This window comes from Struthio camelus, chromosome 2 (genome assembly GCF_040807025.1).
Source record: "Struthio camelus isolate bStrCam1 chromosome 2, bStrCam1.hap1, whole genome shotgun sequence".
NCBI classification, from domain to species: Eukaryota; Metazoa; Chordata; class Aves; order Struthioniformes; family Struthionidae; genus Struthio; species Struthio camelus.
Genome location: NC_090943.1, coordinates 138,353,131 through 138,372,456, shown reverse-complemented (window position 1 = coordinate 138,372,456; position 19,326 = coordinate 138,353,131). Strand labels below are relative to the sequence as shown.

Below are 19,326 nucleotides of genomic sequence, written 5' to 3'. Positions count from 1 at the left end.
GGCTGCAGTACTTCTGAACCACTCACGTATTTGTTTTGGCCAATATTCCTGCTATGAAACACATTGCCCACAGAGAAGCAGGGTTATCATCTCACCATTCAGCCACTGTGAGTGAGACACAATGCTGCTGTATCTTCAGTAGGGATACTGCCTTCAACTTGGCTTTTATCAGAAGAACATGATGTCAAAAGGCTTAAGAAACAACTGCATGACGAATAAATACAAACAGCACGGGACAGCCTTCTTACCAGGATTACAAAGGGACTAATTCAACAGCTGTGGCGAAGGAGCTAGTTAAAAACAGATGCTGTAGTGTGGGGAAAGACACTGAAAAATGTAGAAAGAAATGAATGCTTTTGGATACCAAGAGCTAATAAGGCAGCTGTTAGGTGTTTAACAAGGAATCCTATGACTGAATTTCTCTGCTGTTCTGTAGATGCAAAAGTGCTAGCCTTAGAAGGTAAGGGGCTCGTGAACCCCACACAGAGGGAAAGGCTAGAGGCAACATCTAATCTGAAGAGATTAGTTTGAATGTTCAGCTAATCACACAAATTGTGATTGCGCGTAGTTGTCAGTGATGTCCTTATTCTAGGCCTGTTCATAAAAACTTTACCTCATGCCAAGTTTTTTGTAAAGCAGTCATATAACCTTGCAATAGAAGAGCTGGGAAAAATAGATAGCAAATGTTAATCATCATAATTGGATTTTAAATAAGCAACTGTGCTTTGGTTTCTTCCCAAATATTTAAGCTACATGTGTTTTCAGCCAAATTGCAGCCAGATCATTACACTCATTGGTTTTATGACTTTATACTTCAAAGTATTTTCTCCTCTAGTGGGCTCTCTTCACTCTCACAGAAGGTGTCTTGTTGTGCGCAGTAGGTGCACATGCATATGCATTCTACTTTACACCCTAATCAGCTGAAGAATACCTGCAGAAAATTTACATTTTGAAAGTAAAATGCTGTAAAAAGCATGAGTTTGAAGTTCTCAGTGGAAAATTATTTCAAGTTCACTGGATAAATTACATGTGAAATATGAAATACATAACCCCTTAATAAGTTTAAATAACTCTCCCTGAAAAATAGATTATTTTTATGTTCTTTATTCCATCGAAACTGCATTGCAGTTTTCCAGTCTTTATATTTACATTATTTGCAACTCTTTCCATAAGTGCCAGTACAAATGTAACTGATGATAATCCAGAATAGTCATACAAATGTTCCTGAAAGCAAGGTGCATTTCTGAGCATTTTTTTTTGATGCGCAATAATATATATGTATATATTAACAAACCTTCATAATATAAAATATCTTCCACGGCAAGTAAAACTTCCCCACTTACAGCTTATTCAGGTTTCAGTTACATAGACTTCTGCATTTCAAGTTAGTGCAAATAATGAAAGTAAGAGCCTGAGCAAAATGATGTAAATACAATGGAACAAGAGAAACAGCAAAATTTTACCAACTCCCTGCACATGATTATAGCATTTAATTAGTATATTATTAGTATTCTTTATATACAATATATTTAAATAATGGGCTTGTCTGAACTATAGGCAACAAATTTACAAATTAAAATAAAATAATGTTTCACACAAATATGGAATGTCCGACATATATGAATACAAAATGCATCTAGTAACAAAATGTTGTAAATCAAAAAGGTACAAGATGTCTTCTCTGTCTTGGAAGATTTCAAGGCACTTTCTTGGCAAATCAGATTTCTCTCCTTTGTAGAAAGTCTGCAAGAGAAAGGGACATGCCATTTTACAGCTAATTTCAAAACACAGAGGCAGACTGCTCAGTATAATCCTGTTTATAAGTCACAGTTTCCTGTGGATTGTATAAATCTTAAGACTAACAACAGAATGCCAGTGGGTCTTGCCCTCCTGCAAACGCTAATGAGTTTTGCAGTGACAGATCCTCAGTGTTGATGCTAAGAGGTTTGACATGCAGTGGTCCATGCTGCACATGTTACAAGCAGTTTTCCCACGCATATAGTCATGCACATTTCTAGATTCTGGATTCCATCAAATGCTTTATTGCCACTTGCAGGTATCTCCTACCACCACACTGTGTGGAATAAACTCCCAAAAGCTGAATTAGATAAAACTTACAAAGACTGTAAAGGCAAATAAATGGTACAAAAGCATATTAAAATACTTCTCACACTGCGACTGATGCAAGCAGCCTGTGAGCTCCCCCGAGGAGCCTGCACCCAGGGCGCCTCACCAATGCAATGGCCTTCTCCATGGTCCTGAAGCCGAGCCCGCAGGATTCCCACTCAACTCTTACCAGACTTTTTGCTACCAATTTCGTTACAGAAGACTGGCTTTTCCACGATAAAACTTCACTCCTAACACAAATTCACCACATGCCCTTTTTGTTCCCGGGCACTTACAGAGGAGGGAAGAAAAAATGTGCATAATAGGACTGCTCTTACTTTTATGGAGAAAATAAGGCCTATTTTAACACATGCAGACGAAATGTTAAAAAATGGTTGTAGGTCTTTCAAACAGGTAAGCATCCTTCCTGAAGACAAGAGAGAATCTCCAAGACTCCCTCAGATGTTAAAGCAAGGGCATATTCCCTTGTGGAAAACAGGACTCCGAGCATGCCCTCTGTAAGCTACTGTGAGGGTGGTGAAGGAAACAGACCTACTTAGCCAAAAGGTGGAGTACAACCAATTACATAAACACCCTAGAAATGCAGCGTTATTGAAGGAAGGACTCACATCACTCCTGCACTGCCCTGTCTAGTCAGGCGGGGAGGAGAGGGGCCCGTCACCCTTCCTCCTTCTCAGATAAATGTTTCTATTCTAAGAAGAAACTTGGTAAGAGAAAACATGAAAAATTGAGCCTGCCTTACTTCTAGTGGAAACTACCCACTCGCTATCTATCTGGTAGAGGAACAGAGCAAGGGACCCCATACAGGCAGCAGGAATACGCTCAGATCATAGCTTTACTTTTCTCTGTTTTTAACAAAGTAGATAGAAAGTCAGCCTAGATACAGTTTTTAATGAACACACTGCACATGAGCTGCTAATGTTGCTTACCATTTAAACCTTCCCTTCCTCACACATCAGCTCAATGAATGCATTTTTGACAGGTAAATTAGAACAGCTGCATTTGCAAATCAGGAGCAATTTTTGATCCTTTTCATGTTATAAAGCTGGAAATAGACTAGGAGAGATGTTTTTGCACTTTGAATACGGAGGCAGATCTTTGACTCATCCTCTTGAAAGAACAGGGGGAAAAAAGTATTGGAACACTCAGAAATCTTTCTAGAACACCTGAACCGTGAACCTAGAAGAGGAAAAGGGATATAGATGAGGGAGGAAAAAAAGAGACTAAATAGGTGATAGGAAGTGCAGAAAATTAGATTGGTGGGACACTTTAAAGTTAGAAGAAATTTGAAAGAGAAAACTAACAAATAAGCAAACAAGAATGTTGGGTACCCAAAGAAAATGAATTAAAGAAGAGCATTCAGAAAAGTCTTCCTTCCCTTAGTCACAAAAAGAAGCAATTTGCAAGAAGCAAATTGGCAAAGCAGTGAAATCCCTAGTTAGTCTCTGGTTCAGTGCCCCAGATATATTCAAAACCATCTGGAAGACCTGGAAGGTAAGAGGACAAATAGACTGCAAACAGTTAGGAAAAGAAAAGGTGAAAGAAATTATTATGTCTTTTCTTCACAGCAATGAAATGTTGACATATTCTTCTAAGTTTTTTCTTACAGTCACTAAAATGGATCCCACCTCCACTTGAGAATCAAATCAGCTAACGCTGACTCACATCCTACTCTTCTTATTTTGATTAGTATAAATTGAAGTCTTGATGCAGGAAGAAGTGACATATACAACTCCCCCAAGCTCCAGGCTTGCAGTACTTGTCAGGAGGCGGTGGGGAGAGGAAACCATGCTACTTTCCAATGATATCTTTAAAGATATTTGAATAGATTTATTTTCCCCAATGTTTATAGTTTATTGCCCAATAGTAACTAGTAGTTTTTCAAATTAGTCTGAGAAGTGTATACATATTGTATACATATTATTGATATTCAAGGTACTTGAGAAAAGAACTCTCTCAAAGACATTCCTTTTATCAGTGGTACCACTGTTTAAGTAACATATTTAATATGCTATCTATAAACACCAAAGGACTTGTACCTTCCACAGCCTGTAACTTAAAGTCTTTAATTTTGTCATATCTTTACATTCAGTTTACTCCCACCACCATGAGGTGGTGTTACCCTTAGTAGTACTCAGGAGAAGCTTTGGGAAAATAAAGTGACCCTAGAGATAAATGAAATGACAGGGTAGCTATGAAGACTGCACTGGCAGACTTGACAACTAGACTTTCTTCTTCTTCCATGGAGTAACAACAAAGCTCTCTTACTAAACAAAAAGGCTGAAATTAATGTGCTGATGAGGTCTTCACGCGTTTTTCTCCCTCACCAGCCAGGGTACTTCTCAAAAATTTTGTCAATAAGTCGTGACCCAGAGCATAATTATAGCCTACGGCGCCACAAGTTACTGGTAGGACGTTACAGTGGGGTCAAGCACAGAGGTATGTGTGCTTCCGTGTATTTCTGTGAGAAAGCAGTCAGTCCTTAGAAGAGCACAGCACTGCCAGAGCTGCATGCTGATATACTCTATTAATACAACATTTCTGTATGCACTACTGCTAACAAGGTAAATGTATATAGGAGATCATCAGAACATGCAACAAGTAAGAAAATGGGGGTGGGGGAGATTATACTTACATAGTAAGCATCCTAGGACTGTGTACATAAAGGGCTCATTGCTAATCTTGTTAGCAATCTTGCACACCTTTTATAATCTATAAAACAAAATTATCCACAGCAGTAATGAGCATCAGTTGCCAGATATCCTGGAAAAACTGCATAAAATTAAGCATGGAACTTGAACTAGAACTTCAGACACTCTACACAATGAAACTATTTTCTGATGAAAATTCATGAAATTATTTGTGCAAGATGCAAAATTATATTGTACCTCATCCCAGTTAGGGCTCTTGGGGAAAGGTCAGTGAAGGCAGCAGTTCATTTTTTACTAGTTAGCTTCCTCCTAAGAGGTAGAAGACCAGGTTGAATTCTCAACTTCATCTGAAGGAACTTAACTTATTAATTGGGAAGCTGTCCTAACCAGAAATCTATGAGGTATTTTGAGGTGCAACTTTCTTCTCTTACTTGACAAGCATTTGTATTTAAACTTAATAGAAATTGTGCCCAACTGCAAGAGACTGGGCACAATGATAACCTGGGTTCAATGTTTCAGGAAATGTTTATTTGTACAGAATATAAATGTGTCAGTAGGATGCAAAGTGACCCATCTACAGATATTCTATAGCAGCTAGGGTTTCCCTGAAAGAAAATTTCACATCCCTCTAAAGGGATAGGAAAAGATCCTGGCTATGGTCAGCATTAATAGCTATTCTGAAATCTGAGTGTTTCATAAGATGGAGACAGTTCTGAGGATTTACCCTTTCTTTTTGGGTCTGCTTTGGGTTTGGTTGAAGAAAAGGATAAAAAAATCTGCTTTGGTTTTAACCACATTTTTTATTTTACTTTTCTTTTTTATTTTGACAGTTGAACTTAAAAGTCAGTTCTTCTAATCTTGTTATTAACTTTAACAAAAGCTGTTTAAGTAGAAGAGAAATATTATGACGGTATTTCTTCATATATAATGTGAGGCAACCAGAGAAGAAAGGGAAGTCCAAGTAATATCCATGTACCATGTATCCATGTACATAAGGTATGCAATATGCAACCTGCATGGTATTTTTGTTATGCAATAGATATAGGTTTACCTTCCTCATTATGCCTGCTTACAAAGCTGTATGTTTATCCTTTGAGGCTCGTCTACATTCCAAACTCTAGTCAGTGTAAGGGCTGATGGAGTCAATGACAGTTCTATCTCTTTCTGAAAGCCATCAGTTTCATTACTTTTTCCTGCTAAGCCCTGAAAAATTTCCAAGCCATAGTACTCCATGGCGTGTGCTTACATATCACTGACAGATTTACCTGTTCTAATTAAATGATATTGCTTATTTTCCATTCGTTGTCTTTGAATTGTCCATCGCACTATAGAATACCGGAGTAAATTCTCTTTAAGAAATTTCTATTTTGATTTTTTCTGTTTATTTTTTCATTTAAAAATGTCTTAGGATAGTTTTCTATTTCAGTAAAGCTCTCTGGCAAATTTGCATTCAGGCCCTGTTAAAGTAAAACTGTTTATCCCACACTGGAATTTTGTCTGCTAAGAAGTGCATTTATCAGTATTAGAAATGATGACTTAATTGATTCTTGTTCTTTAACAGTGGGCAAAAATTAGAAAATTTTCATCACAAATGGGCATATATCGAAAAACAATATAAAGCCATGCTGCTCATCTTGTAATGAAGATAATTTGGGGTTCAGCTTTTACCTCATAGCATAAATTAAAGAGTAGAGCTAAAAGGAGAGGGAGAGAGACTATGACTTTATATTCCTCCCCCTGCAAAGGCATGCCTGTCTGGTTTTAGAGCCTAGTTTTAATTTCATCTATGCCAGTCACACTTAGAAGGAACTCTGTTACGTGTAACTAACTGTAATTGCAGTAATATAAAATCTTTGTCGTTTAGAAGACTTTGAGTATATTGTGTAGTACAGTGTTAAATTAAAGAGTAAAAGTTACAAAAAAAAAAAAACAGTACATCAAACAATTAGCAGGAAAAGCAGCTTGTTTAAAAAAAACTCTCATAGAATTAAAATGTCCTTTAGTTGCTACTTACAAGCTGGTGTTGAACAATCCCTTGTGTTGTGATACAGTCGGTGAAAGTGCTTGCTGCACTCTGATGAAAACGTGACTGGCCCTGTTTAATAGGAGGCAGAAGTTAATCACAAAACATCAGTGAAATTATTTTGTAGCTTCAAAGACTGACTTCAACACAGAGAATTAACGTTAATTTTTTTGATACAATCATGCTTAATCCTTTAGTACAACTTAAAAAATTATGATGTACCACAAGCAGAATATATGTGACTGAAATAATGAAAGAAATACTACTACTGTGTTACTATGAGCATGATCTGGATAATAGAAATATGGCCCTTGAACATGACAGACTAATTTTGCCTTGAAATTCCAGTAATTCAAAATTAACAGTATAACTTACAGTATGGTAAAAAATAGAATGGTATGGCTATAACAGTACTTAGTTCGCTCACTAGCCAGTATTCTCATATAGAAGGAACAATGTAGAAGAAATGTGCATACTATTTCTGAAGTTACATAAAAGCAACATTTTAAGCAAATACAAGTTTCTAAGCCCTGGAAAGATGAAGTATCTTAGAGTTACAATTGGTATGTGGAAGATTTATGAAGTTCTTAATATACAATGTGGGTGTTAAGAAAAAATTACAGCTAAATATTATATAGGAAACTTGGGGAATGAGGAGAGAGCAGTAGCTGTTATTTACCTTAACTTTAGTAAGGCTTTTGCCACTGTCTTTCATAACATCCTCATACACAAGCTGATAAAGTACAAGCTAGATAAGTGGTCAGTAAAGGTAGATTGAAAAGTGGATAAACTGCCAGGATTAGAGGGTTGTGATCAGTGACATGAGGTCTAGCTGGAGACCAGTCACTGCTGGTGCCCCCAGAGGTCAGAGCTTCGGCCAATACTCTTTAATATCTTCATAAATGCCCTGAATGATGGGACTGAATGTACCTTTGGCAAGTTTGCAGATGACACAAAACTTGGAAGAGCAGCTGATGCACCAGAGGGACCTGCCATTCAGAGGGACCTTGACAGGCTCGAGAAATGGGCCGACAGGAACTTCACAAAGTTCAAAAAAGGGAAGTGCAAAGTCTTGCACCTGAGGAAGAATAACCTCATGCAACAGTACATGCTGGAGAATGATCTGCTGGAGAGCAGCTTTGCAGGGAAGGACCTTGGAGTCCTGATGGACAACAAGCTGAACATGGGCCAGCAGTGTGCCCTCCTGACAAAGGCAAGCTTAGACTGCATTAGGAAGAATGTTGCAGCAAGTCAAGGGAAGTGATTCTTCCCTGCTACTTAGGAAGAGGCGACATCTGGATTACTGTGTCCAGTTCTGGGCTTCCTAATACAAGACAGACATGGACGTACTGGAGCAAGTCCAGCGAAGGGCTGCAAAGATGATGGAAGAACTGGAGCACCTCTCATATGAGGAGAGGCTGACAGAAGTGGGAGTATTTAGCCTGGAGAAGAGAAGGCTCAGGAAGAGATCAATGTGCATAAATATCTGAAGGGAGGGTGTAAAGAGAATGGGGCCAGGTTCTCTTCAGTGGTGCGCAGTGAAAGGACAAGAAGCAATAGGCACAAACTGAAACACAGGAAATCACACGTGAACATAAGAAAACACTACTTCACTGTGAAGATGACAGAGCACTGGAACAGGTTGCCCAAGGAGGCTGTGGAGTCTCCATTCTTGGAGATATTCAACAACGAAGCGGACAGGGTCCTTGATAACCAGCTCCAGGTGACTCTGCTCAAGGCCCGGATGATCTCCAGAGGTCTCTTCCAATTCCAACTACTCTGTGATTCTGTGAACTTGGTTTCCTGTTAAAGTAGTCTTAACTGCAGACCTGCAGTGGGCAGCATGGCTTTTAACGTTCGGCTGAGGCAAATCCCCATGTTCCCAGGATGTAAAGTGCTGTCTCCCTGCTTTTCCAGCCTGTGCTTCCTTTTCTGTATATATGGTCAATGTCATCTATCTGCATTAATATTTGATAAAAACAAATAGCTACACAACTCTGCAAGTTTGATTCTCCTGTTCCATCACACCACTGATCTCCAAACCGTGGCTCGTATGCAACAAGTTGCCCGAGAGTCCTTCCATACTCACTGATGGTCCCAGGAAAATATTACTAGTGGGATCCAAGTTGGAAAGGACAGCAAAGTATAATGTCCACATCATGCAACTTGCTCAGTAATACTGCCTTTGAGAGCTGGGGACCAGTTTTCTGTGATTTAGACAGAAAACACTGACACTAACTGAACAAGACTAAATTTAACCTGCATCTTCTAATTTCAGCACATTTAGTAGTCCCAAATAGGACTTTATAACTTATTTCAGGCTATACTACAAGACGATCCACATATGAAACATGGCTGCTTTGACTGACATTACAGTCAGAAAAAGCTGCTAAGCATTTCTGGGCAACAATTATTTATTTCACCACTTGGGAGGAGATTTACCAGCCTGGGTAAAACGTAAGAAGCCAATTCTACCTGGGTAGCGGATCCACAAACTTAACAGAAGATTCTTTACTATTAGAGTGAATGCACTTGAATATTGTTCAGTGTTAACAGTGAGATGTAGATTCCCTGGGATATTTCAGCCATAGATGAGCTTTAGAATAAACTGGTCAAAGCAGCCTTTGCAAGTATAAACTGGAAGACTATTGCTACTTTTTATCCAAGAGAATAACTAAGCTTTACAGAAAGTATGTAATTTGAAATTATCTCAGATATACAGATGTAGCACCAGCTTTTGTCACTAAATAGATTCCATGTCCCTTCAGATAATATATGGTTTTCCAACTGTCTTCCTTGCCATCAAAAATAGTCTGTTAATTTTATTTGTGCTTTATAGGGCGATATGTGTCAGCCGTGTTTCCAAGCTGTATTGATAGACAGCTTTATAAGTCACAATATTATTTATAATTATTCCTAGGGTCAAAGTTTTTTACATACAGTTCTCATTTGGCTTAAAAATGTGTATAATTTTCTTGGCATATTAGAAGTGTAGAATAATTTTCTTAAGTTAAACTGTAAAGATAATGGACTGTAAAGATGATACTGATTTCCCCTTCCTCCCCTCTTTTTCTACACCTCCATTAATTTAGGATGTCCTAACACTTGAACTAGTAAGGAATGTATCTGAATAGTTTATATAACTAAGGTTGATGGAGAAAGGATTATAATTTGAATGGAATCAAGAGAAATAAAATTAGATTGTATTTTAAGAAAAAGCCTACAGATTACAGGAGCTAATAAAGCTGTGGAACAGGAAAAGCAAGCAGAAAATACCATCACCAAAGATATTAAGAGCATAACTGGAAAAAAAAGAAAGAAAGAAAGAAAGATGTAGGCAACAGTTCTGGGCCAACAAAGAGATAACCTTCAAGAATTTTGGATTGAACCTATTTTCCTTATTCCTTCCAGCCACTGTTTGTCAAATAACTTCAGAATTTTGATGGCAACTACTCAGGCAGAACAGGACTATACATTTAATCAGTGCCTTCAGAAATAGGTCTTTAAGTATTTTTTGGCATTTCTCCTTTCTGTGATTTAGTTTTGTGAAAGATTCTTCCACTATTGTTTATGAGCAATGAAATTTGTCCTGTGTGCATTATTTAGCCTCCCACAATTCTTATATTGTGCCTGTAACGGTAGCTGAGCAGTTTCCAAAGTTAAAAGTGAAAGAGAAACGGAGAAATGAAATCAGATAAGCAAAGCTTTCTTGTCTGTCGTCCCAAGGAGAGTAATTTTCAGTATTTCAATGCTATATATAAAAGCATAACTGGAATATCAATGTTCTTTTTGTTTTTTTCTCATTTGGATTGAAAACGGTGAGGCTTGTAACCATTCTTGTTTACCGTAACAGTGAAGGGCCAACTGGGTGTAGCACATCTCCTGTAGATGCTGTTAGGTTGTAGTTAACAGCTGGCAGAAAGATCCTTAACTTTGTCCTCATGTTAAAGGTTTGATAACAACTATCCCTTGCAAAGCAGATAACAAATGCTTTTCTTTCTTATCAAGGACTGTCATAATTACCTCCATTTCTCTTTTTCCTGCTCCAACAGCCCTCTATTTCTCTAGTTTTTAGTTTCACTAGTCCCAATATCATTTAAATGCCCCAACAGATTTGCAGTGTCATAATCATCTGAGATCTTCATTTTTCTGAATTCCAGACCATTTGGAGCAAGAGAACAAAGACTCAGAACCTGTGTGTTGTTGTCGGCAGCTTTTTTGCTTATAACCAGAAGGTACAATATTTTTGCCAGTAGTTACAAAATAGAGTCCCAAAGACAGTACGTTATATAATTTCATCTCAGTTTTAAAGTATGAAGAAGTATTTGATTGTAATTATCTCGAACTTTCATATATGTAACAGTGAATGTTTTTTTCTGATTGATCTTTTCTGATTGATTTGAACCGATTTGACCTTTCTATATTCTATTTGTTTATCTCGTTAAGATAAGTGTCCACAAGGATAAAGCATGAGATAGAGATAAAAGACAAAAAGTGCTTCCCTACTGCAGTGAAAAGTTACACAGGCACATAGATCTGTTTCTGAGTGGTGTCTACAGCCGAGAGAGAAGCTTTAAAATGAGTGGACTCAAATATGGTAGGACTGACAAAAATTACGGACAGAATACATATATATTTAAAGATAAAGATATACTGAGTTCTCTTGCTGAAATATTACTGATGCAGATAGGTGTTCATATATATCACATATTTTAACATCATACTATAATATATAGGGCCATACATTTATACATTCAATGCAGCTGCAAATCAACATCCCCAAAGTATGGTGAGGTAAAGGAAACAATAGATCTGAAATCATGAATTTTTTAACTTACCATATTTTTAAAGATATTTTAGGCTAAGTTACTCAAAGAGAATCAAATCTGCATGTGATTAGAGTCCTTTAAAAATTTCTAGCACTAAATAATAAAGATTTAACTTCAAAAATGTTAAATTCAGTGCAGAACCTCAAAAAAGCTAATGATGTGACTATTTTCTTGTGGCTACTTAGGATATGCATATATAGGTAAACTTTCTTGTGGCTACTTAGGATATGCATATATAGGTAAACTAAGAGCAAGTACCTTGCCTTACCTGTAAAATGCTTTATGAACTTGTCTTTTAGACTGGAATCTCTTGGAAAAATTTCTGAGGAGGGAAGAAAAAAAATTATGTATGTAGTAGAGGGATTAAAATAAAAGCCGTGAAAGCATAATATGCATAGAATTACGCTGTAAAGACTCACAGTAACTTCCCATATTAATTCGTATAATTATATCCATATAATACTCTATGCTTTGTGTAAACAACATTAAAAAATGTTTCAGGTAATTTGCAGATTAATGCCAAACAGTCATCCTACAACATACTATCAGATTTTCTGTCAAACATTTCAGCACGTCTTAGGGCTGAGCTAAGCTATATTTTTAGAAAGACCCTAAATAATATGAACATGTTATCATGTATTACAAGTATTTCAGTACCTATGCAAATTATCTAAAATACCTAGATAAATAGAAACCAAATACCATACCTTGGATTTTGAAAAAAGAGGTAACTGAAAAGGAAGATCTCCCAGAGATCATCTAAGATAAATGAGCTGTGTATATTTTCCTTGTCAGTATTAGCCAAAAAATAGTACTCCTCTCCTCTCAAAATTGTTGTGAATTTTAAAATGTTCCCTTTCCATAAGTGATTTGATTTTTCCACAAAACACAGAAAAGAGTACCTATCTCAGAATAGCCAAAGGAATCAGACAGAATAGAAATTTCAGCTCACACAAATACTCTACTCACTAGGGTGTTTTGTCACGGGATGCTGCCTCTGGCTTACAACTGAAGCTTCTGATGCAAAAGTAGTATTTTCTCAGGACTAGTGCATTTTCCCTAAGTTCCACAGCTTTTCCACTGGAAAATTGTTTTCTTAGAAAATTCTTAGGTGACTGTAGTCATAACTGCAGACAGTAGCCACTCTCTCCCTAAGAATATAACAGCATGTCTTATGTTATTTTCAATCATTGTATTATCCTTCTGTTTTGTCCCCAGTTCCCACAAACAGTAGAAAATTGCTTTACTTGTATTTTTGTTTTATCACTAGCAATGGATTGAAGTCTAGTCTGAATTAAAATTTAGCTCAGAAAAGAGCAAGTTGGTAATCTGCCACAATAAATTCTTACCACTGGCTTTAGGCAGTTTCTAAGGGGACATACGAATGTATTTTTAGGCTTGGATTTTAACCTAAAGTGCCCAAGCCTTATTGAAACTCAGCAGGATTAGGGGACCTAATTTACTTAAGGTTCATTGAAAATCACAGTCTTAACTGGCATAATTTTAATTTGTTTCCTCATTTCAAGTGAAATATTACCCCTTCCCAATTAAACTTAAAATGTTATGGACATGAAATTTCAGGTGATTTAAAATTATTTGGAGTGAAGCATATGAAAAGCCCAACTAGTGAAACAGCTGCGTGAGTTGTGAGTGGGATGCCTTGAGTGAGTCAGTAAATAGGAATAACCAGTCTGGTGAAATTTCACTAAAGAATAGACCGCTCTTGCTCCGAAAAATAACATCTAGAGCTGTGTCCATTCAAAGTCTGTAGAATTTGCTGTGGAACGTGAACTGCCCTTTACCACATAAAACTGTGTAGGAATAGTCTGTAATACAACTAGTATCATCAGAGAGGACAGCAGGCCAAAACCCTACCCTTAAATGCACAGAAGGTAAAATAGGGCAAAAGATTTGATGCCCAATTTGATGCTTGCTCAGGAAAGAAGCTAGGAATGTCAAGCATGAACTGCAGCTCTAGCTCTGTCCTTAAGCCTTAGAATGAATGCTGCAGGGTCTGCTTCCCACAAATAACCTACATCGGCCCGAGAGTTCACACCAGCTCAGTTATGCATGTCCCAATAGGGAAAACTAGGTCAGTCTTGAGTTGCAAAGTGAATGAATGATCCTGATTGCGTGCTGGTTTCTCCCCTGCTGTGGCTGCCATCCCTCCAGGCAGCAATCATCTTTTCACCATGTGCCCATGTTTCAGCTCTCTTGAAGTGTCCATTTTGTTACAATGCAGTACTTTCGCTTGGTAAAATATGTCAGTGAGCTGCTAGCCCTCTACAAAGACAACCTAAGCTCATTTGTATAAAAAGCATGGGCAGGCACAGGTTACTGGAACACTTCTGTCCACTTAATCTAACAGCAGGGGCAACTCGGCCTGAACTATTAATTGCTCTACACAAGTACAATAATCACATTCTGTCTTCCAGCAGCATGAATGGACTGTGGTACTATTTATGAGACCAGGCAAACTGGGAAATCATCCCTGCCATAGCTATTTCCTATTTTTTCCTCAAGGACAGGTTTTTAGAATTGCCCACTTCGAACAGCAGCAAAGTCCGCCTCTCTGCACACAGATGTGAGGCTGAGTTCTCAAAGGACTCAGTATTCAAGCAAATTAATAAACACCCGTTTGAATAGGATACTTATCACTGGCTCCCAGCCAGATTGCAAGGCAGCCAGAAGCAGGATCTCAAGTTCATACAGGAAACTTTTATCAATCAGTCAGTAAAAAATCATCAAGACAGAACCTCTATGCTAGGTTATTCTGGCTTCTAACCAACTCTTAGTTGCTCCAGTCATATTTCATGTGGTATCTATCTCCTGTTAAGATAGATATCTTAATATCTACTCTCACAATGCAAGTTAAATTCCTTTGATGGATATTAATTTCACAAAGGAAAAGCACCACCACATAACATAAATAAGGTGGATGGGCAAAGTATTACTAAAACTCAAACAATATGAAGTGGCACTAGGCAAACAGGAAAATGAAAGAATAAAACTCTGTAAGTGTAAAATCCCCATGAAAAAGAAGTATTGAATGGAGTGTTGATTTTTGCCACAAGACCATGTTACATAGGTTGTTAATATACAGTCAGTACACTGTCTAAATATCACAGGCCATCACATGGGATGTGGTAATTGTTTTTCATCATGTTGTAGAATATTCAGCCTGTGGCATTCCTGTGCCCAAACTTACAAAACCTGTGCTGCTCATGAAAGAGATTATAGAGGAGTTAAAAGGGACTTGTGCCATTGATACGTCAGATTCATCCTCAGTATAATCCCATCTTATAAGCATAAAAAATCTTCTTAATTCAAGGATTTCTTTCTTGTTTACTTTAGGGCCTCTATATGTGGCTTTAGATAACTATTTTTCTGGGGCAAAATACCACCTATCCTACACCACTTCCACAGTAGCAATGGTCGTGGAACACTGTTAACGCTGCTAGGACAGATCCACTACTGGTCTGCTGCCTAAAGAACCGAGAGCATTTTTATGCCAAAAATCATGACAAATTTTGAGAGTTTTTCAGGTCTGTTCTACAGATGGATGATAAAGTTTATACCACAAATTTGGTTCTAAACCATCCAAACTTTTAATTCTCTTACCCCTAGGTATGATATATCAGGGAAGGTCTTGGGGCTTCAGGTAAAAGGCCTCTGGATCTGCCAGAGTTTTATCCCATATATGGGATAAACAGGGTGACAGCGAGTTATTCACATAGCTTGCTTGAGAGCTAGGCTGGTCTGGGCTCAGAGGCAGGGAGTAACAGCTGCTCCAGCTCTCCCCTGTAACCACCCCTGTTTGTTTTGCTCTAAACTTTCCAAAGTTGATTTAAACGACTCTTGTTAAGCTATCCCCTACAAAACCATTCTGCGTGCTTTTCAGTTGTTACTAAGCACTTCATAGCTGAGGTAAATGTTTAATTTTTCACTAATTTGAACACACTCATAGACAGTAAGAAGACTAAAAGAGCCCAAGCCCAGGGCTCAGGCAGCCACTTAACCTGCAGTATGGATATAGCTCCTTGACCTGGCATGGGGCATTTCATCCTTCTGTGCCTTTGGTGTCTCTGCCTTTTGCCTGTTCAGCAGGTGCTGATTTTTACCCTGTGTCTGCATAGTGTCCCGTGCCATGTTGCCACGAGCATACCTGGAAAATTCATGTCCTGCTGTAGCACAAATAACAAGAAGAGATGTGCTCGCAGCACTGAAACAAGGCCACGTCTATGCAACATGGCTCGTTTGCTCGGGGTGTGAAAACTCCACATCCTCAGGTGATATCCCCTCAGCAGAAAAATCTAGATCTAAGCTTTGGTTATTCCTACAGCAGGCAGCCAGAGAAGCAGTCTCCTTCAGAGAAGCAGTTTAAATGAGCTAGCAAAAACTGCTCCTTCTGTTGGTGCAGCCTGGGTCCGCACCAAGAGGCTCTAGAACGTCCCCGGACGCACTGAACTAGCAAGCAAGTGTAGAAAATGTGAAATGTCAGAGCTCCGGCTCTACTTCGTTGGCTACGTTCCTTCGTCTTCCCACATAGGAAAAAAAAATCATCAAGAATTTTAATATTTTTTTTTTGTGAGAATATTCATGCATTGAAAAAAAAACCCAAAACCCAAAGGATTTTTTCTGATTTTACAAATATAATGCATATAGTCCAAGATATGTTATCAGTGTCAATAATAATATACTTATTTATTTATCTTTCAATGATTATATGACCTTGACTTGTTTTTTTATTTACTTTGGCACTGCCATTTTGGGGTCATATAATTGTCTGTTTTCAGCTAGGGCAATGCTTTAGAATTAGCCTTAACTCTTTCTTTTTTTTTTTTTTAATATTTTGCTAGTCTTATTTTGTCTTAGTTATATTCCTGTCCAAGTCAAATTAATTTTATTACAAAGCAATACATTTCAGTAGGTTTTGCTTTACCAGTCTTACAAACTATTTTTCCAAGTCTCATTTAGGTTTATCTAGATTTTGCACAGCTGTCACATGTATGATCTGATGAAAATCTTAGGTTTCCACATATTTTGTTTAAAATTATTTTAGAACCGTGGCGTTTAGAAAACATATATGTTTTATTGTAAGAGGGCAGAAGAAAACTGTCAGAATTGAGATGCTGCTGACTCTTCCATTTTTTTAAACTGAGATGTTCAGGCTTCCAAAAATGTCATTTTGGCATGAAAATAGCATATGATCCTTTTTTTTTCCTAGAGGATCACTTCATGTCATGAAACTACTTACAACACAGTATGTGTTAGCAAAGTTTTAATTAAAAGTGACAGTTTGAAGGACAAGACTCTTCAAAGCTTCCACTTAAACATAGTCTGTATTTATTTGTAGTATAGGAATAAATCTTGCAGTGATTGAAATACCATGCTTCTATAAATATTGGAACATTGTCAGTAAAACTGTCAGGAGTACTTGGTAAAAGAGAAATAGCCCATTTATTTGAATGAGTCTTTTCTTTACCAGAAACTCCCCACAGTGCCTAAAGATGGGGATAGCAACCCTTATCTACTGTGACAGTATTACAAGGTAAAACATTAGAAATAGGTTTGCATAGATGAAGCGGTGCCAGGATGGAATTTGTTTATGTAAAAATAAAATGTGCGGTGATAAATGTGATAATAAAATCTTTCAAATGCAAATTCATGAAGACACTAGTAAGGCCTCAAAAGGACTTAAGCAGCAGAGATGAAAATTCACAGAAATAAGAGAAAAACGTCCAAGTGAAGTGATATACTCCAAAGACAAGTGAACGGAATGACACTGCAATGCCAGTATAAAAGCATCATCAGTGTGATTGTACTTTTTCTTAAAAACAAATGAAATCTTTAAGAAAACAGGGCTTTTAAAGAAACCACAAAAGATATTCAGAAATCATAATATCTGGAATCATCACTCCTCTGCTTCATTCTAAATATAGAAAAATTTCTATAAATGTTAGGAAGGGATGAAAAGCTTCAGTAGAAACAACTTTCACTCAAAAGCAACAAGTGAAATAGAAAACGGTACAAAGATAAGGTATCCTAGTGGGAAAAAATATTAACATTCATTTTGATAAGAGTAAGGTGTGATGTCGAGTAAACCAAAGGCATTTGACTACAGTCAGTGTCACACATTTACTTGGAACGGGTTTTGCTGAAAAGGCCGATCCTTCTTTGTACCTTTTCAGACCACAGAGGTGGAACAGACCTAAGCCCCAAATGGTCAGGAATGGAGGTATATCATTCTGGTACATTAATTCCCGCCCAACACTCTTGACTTCTTTGCAGAAATTTGCTGGCTGGGGTAGGATAGGCTAGAGGGTTATTTTTAAGAAATTAAGTGTATGTAGCAGGTGCATTGTGCTCTCCTAGTATGACATCTGATTTATTTACTGGCAGCATCTGGATCTAGGCTACTCTGAGGAACCATCTGGCCAAAGACGTTGTGCATAAATGGATCAAGAAGCATGGACACAGAGATCCGACCCAAACGGTTCTGCTAGATGGAGACAGTAAAATGTGGACAGTACTGTGGGTAGCTGCCACAGGGGGTCGATCCCATTTCCTGGCAAAGAAATTTGCCACCCTGCTGGTTCCTGGTGCTCTGGAGAACGGCTGCTAGAGCAGCCTCAACAGCCGCTGATATTAAATAGAGGTGGATTAATGAATGACATATACTACTGTATTTAGTACTCTGATGAATTTAAATGTCTTAATTTCCTGATTTCATCATCATACTTTGGCTGGGAATATTGCTGAAAATTATTACTCCTGGACCCACAGCTGGACAAAGGTCTTGTCTGTGAATCTGAGGATTCCCAGCCGTTTTGGTGATGTTTCACATTTCACACTTGTAGCTGCTACTATCCCATTGCAACTAGAATGGTATTACTTTTTCTTCTGTAAACAATAGCCGTATTAATATAGATTTAAATGTTTGTCTGGATCCTCATGTGGTGTCTGATACAGCACAGAAACAGAGTACAAAGCTCTTTGTTTAAAAAGTGTGACATTGGTATTCCTTACTCAGGGTCCAATAATTGATTCTGGGATCTGTCCGAGCATGCTCTATATCCTCGGGACAAATTTGCTGTTGTGTTACAACTCAGTTCACAGTCTGACATGTTTAATGCATTTTCTATTGCCGTTTTCCATAGGGAGGCAAGAAAACCATTGCTTTGTGCAACAGAGAGCAACTCCTTCCATCATTAAAAATCATAAATCATTAAACATTTTCTATTATTTTTATTATTTCTATTATTTTTTGTTAGAAATAGCTGCCAGGTGAGAAAATATATGCCTAAATGATATAATTTAATTCTTGTTAGTCTCCTCGGTTGTGGTTTCTACCACATACACCGTATTTCTGCTTTGATTTTATTCTTTTTCTTCCAGTTTTCCATAATTAAAAGCTTTATAATAACTTTTAATTGCCTCAGTAACTTGTTTACATATGCACACACACACACACACACACACACACATGCACACACGCACACACACCCTTTTCCCCCTGCAGACTTGCAACTGACTCCTTTAGAAAAGATAAAATATCTATTTGTGTATTCTGAGAAGTCATTGCAGCAGTACTGCTGTTAACATACACCATTCCCACTTAGTGAATACATTTAGTTTGAGACTTTGATGAGTATATATTAAGTTTCACGGGACACAGATAGAAAATAATTCAATG

General features: G+C 37.6%; 1 protein-coding gene across 1 annotated transcript in view; it reads right to left on the bottom strand.

The window, feature by feature from the left end:
* Positions 1–1,088: 1,088 nt before the first annotated feature.
* ALKAL1 (ALK and LTK ligand 1) overlaps positions 1,089–19,326 on the bottom strand; it is a 40,467-nt gene continuing 22,229 nt past the window's right edge. Inside the window, exons 2-5 of the mRNA XM_068933758.1 lie at positions 11,899–11,952; positions 6,793–6,873; positions 4,763–4,839; positions 1,089–1,743 (exon numbers count right to left, since the gene is read on the bottom strand). Coding sequence (XP_068789859.1) covers positions 4,775–4,839; positions 6,793–6,873; positions 11,899–11,952 — 200 coding nt within the window. The 3' untranslated portion in view covers positions 1,089–1,743; positions 4,763–4,774. The remainder of the gene's footprint in view (positions 1,744–4,762; positions 4,840–6,792; positions 6,874–11,898; positions 11,953–19,326) is intronic.